General features: G+C 40.5%; 1 protein-coding gene across 1 annotated transcript in view; it reads left to right on the top strand.

The window, feature by feature from the left end:
* The first annotated feature begins 722 nt into the window (after positions 1-722).
* LOC103361499 (GTPase IMAP family member 7-like) overlaps positions 723-6,639 on the top strand; it is a 10,129-nt gene continuing 4,212 nt past the window's right edge. Inside the window, exons 1-3 of the mRNA XM_008287592.1 lie at positions 723-864; positions 1,551-1,682; positions 5,813-6,633. Of these exons, the coding sequence (XP_008285814.1) occupies positions 1,598-1,682; positions 5,813-6,633 (906 nt within the window). The 5' untranslated portion in view covers positions 723-864; positions 1,551-1,597. The remainder of the gene's footprint in view (positions 865-1,550; positions 1,683-5,812; positions 6,634-6,639) is intronic.

Here is a 6,639-nt window from a genome sequence, read left to right as displayed (position 1 = left end):
AAGATTCACACAAGAAGAACAGCGAACAGTGAAACTCATTCAGGAGCTGTTTGGAGAGAAGGCAGCAGAATACACCATGGTCCTGTTCACCCGCGAAGACGACCTGGAGGCCGACGGAGTCTCTGTAGAAGAGACAATCAGTGGAAACAAAGCTCTGTGGACTTCATTGGTCAGTGTGGGAGAAGATATCATGTTTTTAACAACAGAGCCAAGGATCCCTCAGGCTGGGCCTGAAACTCTGATCTGCTTTATGAGCTTTATGCTGCTTTATTTCAGCATATATTTTGTCATTTGTAAACAATTTCTTGTCATTTTGGATCCTTTTTAGTCATTCTGAATTTTTAATTTTTTTATCATTTTGTCAACAATTTAAGTTTGTTGGATGAATTTTGAGTCATTTTAGATGATTTCTGTCATTTTAGACAAATGTTTGTTGTTTTGGTTCATTTGAAGTGATTTCAGTCAGCTTTCAATAGTCTTGGACATTGTTTTTCTGTGTATTTATTTACTCGTTTTTAATCATTTTGGACAGTGTGTGAGACTTTTGGACATTTCTGGTTCATGCTCAACAAGCTTCGAGTCATTTTCAGTTCTCTCTCCTTCTGTAAATGGTGCAGGATGGCAGACGTGGACGAGACTTCTTAGAATAAACAGAAGACTTACAGGAATCAGGATGTCAACAGCAGAAACAGGGGAAACAGCAGAAACAGCTGTGTTGTTCATTTGTAACTTTGACTTTCTGTCTGTGATCTGATAATTCAGGGTGTGTTGTCAGGACTATATAAGATGTAAGTGAAAGTATTCAGGACACAACTTCAACCAGCAGCCTGAGATCAAACCTGTCCAGTAGCAAAGCTCTGTGTGGTGAGTTTTTACAGCTTTAAACATTCTTTACTGTGACAGATCTGAACTTCAGACTAACACATTCTGTTTCATTGTACTCTGATTACTTTATTTATATGTGTGACTTGTTGGTGTTTTGATCACTTTGGGTCTTTCAGACAATTTCAAGTTATTAAAGATAAATTCTTGTCATTTTGGATACATTTTTGTAATATTGCACAATTACTGTTGACTTTTTTGAGTCATGTTTGATCATTCTTTGTCATTTGTCTATTTTAAGACATTTCAGACAAATTTCGAGTCAATTTCAACATATAGTTTTGACACAGTTTCTTGCCATTTTGAACAACTTTGAGTCATTCGAGGCTTTTATTGTCATTTTGTCAACAGTTTAAGTTTTTGTGGACATTTTTTTCTTTTTCATTTTGGATGTTTCCTGTTATTTTAGACAGAGCTGGCCCGAGGCATAAGCGACCAAAGCGCCTGCTTAGGGCCCCGGTCACCAGTAGGGGGCCCCCAAGAGCAGTTAACTTTTTAAAAAAATCATTTGTACACTTTCATGATTAAAATTACGTAGACTACAATTCTTTGCATGTTTGAGTGATGACCCATTTATTAACAAAGCTATATGGTTGTATAATAACCCAGTATGAAGCAAACAGAGCTCTGCTGGTGTAGTGATTCTGCTCTCTCTGATCTCAACTCAGTGCTGCTGCAGAGCAGAACTCATCCCAAGAGCAGCTTGATCTGCAAAATGTCACAGAAAAGGACGTATCCCGAGGATGCTGGACAAAGCAAGAGAATAAAGAAGGAAGAGGAGAAAAAACAACAAGAAAAAGGTAACTTTCCTCGAGTTCAGAAAGTCCCTGAATGTCCCTGACATTTTAATCTAACTGGTTGAGTGTCGCCTGTAACAGCTAATTATACTATAGACACAACAGTATGATTAGCTGTAGAGTTTTCTCTTTAACTATTCAATTGTTTATGTTACTAGTCAAGCTCAGGTTTTGTGTTTGTGTAATGCTGAGCTTTAACGTTGATTAATGTGATTCTCAATACTCTGGGTCTCTTTTTCCAAAACGTTTTTGGCATCAAAAACAACCTGCAAACATTTAGACAGTTACAAAGGACTGGGCATTTGCTAGCAAACATGTTGACTTAATATGTATTTGCAATAATGTAGGCCTGTTGGTATAAGTTATAGATTGAAATATGCTTTTTACAATAAATGTTTGCTGCAGACCAAAGTCATTTATGTGGGTAAAATGAACTTTCTATATTAATGTGCTCATAATTTATATGAAACTTGACCAGGAGCTCTGTTAAAGTATTTTGGAGGCAGTGACAGGCAGGAAAGTCCACTTCAGACTTAACTGATACTCAAGCATCAGGGAGGAAAAAACTGTCCCTGTATACATGTAATGTCTGGTCACATGATGTCAGTAAGATTTACTATAATACAGAATCACATGACAAGAGACTTATTTTAGCCACATCTGTTCATTTACATAGTTATTTAAGTATTTATTTGTATGTATTATTTCTGTTTTTATTGTATTTAATCATGTCTGTTTAAGTGGTTTTAGGTATAGTTCTAGTTTTTGTTGTACTTTGGTGTTACAGTTTATTTAAAACCAAAAATAAAGCAGTTGATATTTTACAGTAAAAACATTTTATTTTGGTTTATTTGTTACTTTCAGTGGGCCTATGACATTCAATATCTCAGTTAAATAAGTCACTTTAAATATTAAGTGTAAATCAATCCCAGGCCTCACTTGTAGGTGAATTTACGACCATTTCAGATTATAAACCGTAGATGGGTGAAAACATACCTGGTATATCAAAGGATGCTGTAAACAGCACTGCTGCTGCTGTGCAGCTCTTTGAGCTTTTATATTTTGCTTCTCTGTGCGGCCAGCAGGGGGAGTTGCTGACTTTTGCCAAATATTAACAGTAAGATTTTTCTGCTGGTTTGCAAATCTGCTTCAACGACCTTTATCACTGTGGATTACAATCGAACAACAAGAAGTCTCACATTGGGTTTTACGAGTGTATTCGTTATAACAGATTAAAAAAAGAAATACGTTTATAGTCGGTGTGTGAATGATCATTGATCAGTGTTGTCAACATTAATGGAGGGCCCCAAAAATCCTGTTTTGCTCAGGGCCCTTTGGAGGCTTCGTCCGGCACTGATTTTAGATTTTTTTCTTGGGATGTTTTTGAGTATTTGTTCATTTAATCAACTGACAGCTTGTCACGCCCTCCACCTCTCCCCTTTTCCCTCTCTCTCTTTTTCCTTCTCCCTACGTTGCAGTAATCAAGCCAACTAAAAATAAATGCATGGACAAGTTTTTTTTCCAGGTCCAGCTGAGGTCTCAGTCCTTTTCTGGTCTGCTCTGTGGTTTTTAGTTGTATAGATTGGAATCAGAATCAGTATCAGAAACAGATTTATTGCCAGGTATAGTTCCCACAATAGGAGGAATTTGTTCTGGTGGCTTGATGCAACAAAACAGCAATAAATATACAGTAAACAATAAATATACAGTAAAATAAAGTAACTATGTGTAACTAATGATATGCTGACGTCTAATCGCCCCTATTTTGGTCCAAAAACAACTATCTTTGTTTTGTCTTTGTTTAACCAAAGACAGTTCTGGCACTTCCACTTATTTTTTCAAACATTTACTTAGTGCCTGTATAGGGCCATGGTCTCCTGGTGGTGTTGTAATGTAGAGCTGTGTGTCATTTGTGTAGCTATAATAACATAGTTTGTTGTTTTCTATTATCTGAGTTGGTGGGAGCATGTAGATGCTAAATAGAAAAGGCCCCAGGATGGAGCCTTGGGGAACTCCACATGTAATTTTTGTCTGCTCTGATGTAAAGGTGCCTATAGAAGAGTACCATTGCTCTATTGCATGAGAAGTGGTATAATAATAAAGTTAGATTTGATTTGATTTGATTTGAAAGAAAACACAGTAATGATCAGACAGGCCAACATCAGACACAATAAAGACGAGATGTTCAGACCCTTGGAGATAAGCAAGTCCAGAGTGTGTTGCTTATTGTGTGTGGACTCCGTTAGATGCTGAGTCAGCCCAACGGTGTCAAAAATGTTTCACAGGTCTTTCGTCCCTTTGTCCTGAGGGTTGTCGACATGGATGTTGAAATCACCTACAATAGTAACACAGTCAAAATCAATACAGATCATAGCCAGGAATTCATTAAAATCATCAAAAGTCTGCACAGTATCTATGAGGCCTGTGAATATAAAGAAACACTGCTTGGGATGAGGCCTTCACCTGAAGAGCGACATATTCAAAAGAAGAAAAAAATCCAAAAACTAACTGTTTACATTGAAAAGACTGAAGATTAAATAAAACTGCAATTCCACCTCCTCTCTTGTGTACTCTTGCCTCAGTGATAAAACAGAAGTTGGGAGGGGTTGACTGTTGAACAACAGCTGTACAGTTATTTTGGTCTAACCACGTTTCAGTTAAAAACATAAAATCATGGTTGTCGTCAATGATAAAATCGTTGGTTAAAAATGTTTTTCCTGTGAAAGACCTGATGTTTAATAAAGCCAGCTTAGTGTTCTAGGAGTTTTAGCTGCCCAATGCTTGGGGACAGGCTACTATGTTTGATAAATTTGCGTAATCGTAATTTGTGTTTCTCAACAGAGGCTTTTATGTTTTTCTCAGAACAGAAATTTTGGAACCTACTAACATAGAGGGCCCCGGGTTATCCTGGGAAAAGTCATGACTGCTGCTGTCCTCACAGCCTGGACCCTCCACTTATCAGCTGAAGCTTGGTACATGTTGAACACAAGCAATCATGTCCTCCTGATCAGACTGAGGAGGTAGAGCCCGATGCTGACGGAGGGGGCTGGGTGTCGTGGCTTTGATGCCTGTGTTGAAACTGGTGGAGCGGACGCCATGTCAGGCTTATGGGAGGTAACATGGGAGAAGCCCGGGGGGTACATTTGAGTCCAGCGGTGATCAGCTCCTTCATCTGGTCAGTAAATTCCAGGTGGGGGGGAGGAGGGAGAAGGACAGAGTAGGGATGAAGACGACCTGTCCGGGGTTTGACGGGGTGATGAAAGTGCATCGTCATGGTTTTCGGTGTAGTTGAGGGAGTTGGGAGCAAGTGGAGGCCCTTCCTCTTGACTCTCATGTGTCTCCTTGGCTGAGGACAGATGTAATTCTTCAAGGTTTCCGTTGCCCTGTGTTTTGTCTTTCCTCTGTGGTAACTCCTGTTGTTTCTGATCCTTGGTAGAGGACACAGATAGATGATGCAGGAAGTCAAATAGGTTAGAGGTGAACAGTTTCACTGCAGACTGATTGAGATGAAGTCCATCTGAACTAAAAGAGAGGCCTTTGTTCACAGAAGATGTAGAAATTGCACATGCAGATGAAAGCCACTTATTCAGTGGCTTTCACAATCTGCTGAATCTCTCCTCCTCTGACCGGTGGTATGAGGCCACTGATGAACACGTCTGTGTTCAGAGAGCTCACTGAGTTTAACAGTCCAGTGAAGTCAAACCTTCAGACTGGTTTGGATGCATCGTTTCACCCAATATGCCGAGTGATATTTTTGACAGTTGGATAAGTGACCACAATTTTCGGGATTGTCTCTCATGTCGGTGACCGTGTCCTTAGGAAAACGGAGTACTTTGGTGTTTTTACTGCACATCCTGTGTACATCCTTTACAGCAGAATCCCTCACAATCAGAGTTTCAGGCCCAGCCTTTAGCTTTTCCTGGGGCCTCTTATTCCTTGATGTGTAGAGTTACCTTTGACCCCGTTTTCTGTTTCTGTAATTCCTGAGCTTCTGAACCCGATCCATGACACAGCTGTGTTCCAGCAGCTTCTAATTCATTGCAGACCTGCTTTTTGGTGATTCTTGGTTGAGTCTTGACCATCCTGACCAACTGTCTCTCAGCAGTAACTGGATGTGTTATATCTTCCCACAGGTGAAGAGGTAGCTCACCTCAGGGTGGTCCTGGTTGGGAAAACTGGAGCTGGGAAGAGCGCAGCAGGAAACACCATTGTAGGAGAAAAACGTTTTGAATCCATGTCATCGGCTGGTTCTCTGACAGCTGTATGCAAAAAGGAAACAGTAGAGATTGGAGCTCAAATGGTGGCTGTAGTCGACACTCCTGGTCTGTATGATACCAACAAATCTCAAGATGAGGTGAAGACGGAGATCGCGAAGTGCATCTCCTTCATTGCTCCTGGTCCTCATGTGTTCCTGGTGGTGATCCAGGCAGGAAAATTCACACAAGAAGAACAGCAAACAGTGAAACTCATTCAGGAGCTGTTTGGAGAGAAGGCAGCAGAATACACCATGGTCCTGTTCACCCGCGGAGACGATCTGGAAGCTGATGGAGTCTCTGTAGAAGAGTTGATCAGTGGAAACAAAGCTCTGCAGGACTTCATCGGTCAGTGTGGGAGAAGATATCATGTTTTTAACAACAGAGCCAAGGATCCCTCTCAGGTCAGAGAGCTGCTGAAGAAGATCAACACGCTGGTTCAGAAAAATGGAGGAAGATGCTACACCAACGCCATGTTAGAGGAAGCTGAGAAAGCCATAAGAGAGAAGCAAGAACAGCTCCTGAAAGAAAATCCAGACATAAAGCCTGCATATGCAAGAACATGGGCTGAAAGGGACAACCCCTTTATTCAAGCTTTTCAGATGGGAATTGGAGCTGGAATTGAAGCTGTGGGAGCTGGAATCAAAGCTGTGGGAGTTGGAGTTGGAAATGGAATTGAAGCTGTGGGAGCTGGAATTGGAGCTGGA

Source organism: Stegastes partitus, unplaced genomic scaffold, assembly GCF_000690725.1.
Source record: "Stegastes partitus isolate 25-593 unplaced genomic scaffold, Stegastes_partitus-1.0.2 Scaffold508, whole genome shotgun sequence".
Taxonomy (NCBI): Eukaryota; Metazoa; Chordata; class Actinopteri; family Pomacentridae; genus Stegastes; species Stegastes partitus.
Note: the sequence above shows the minus strand (reverse complement) of the source record. Positions and strands in the feature narration are given on the sequence as shown.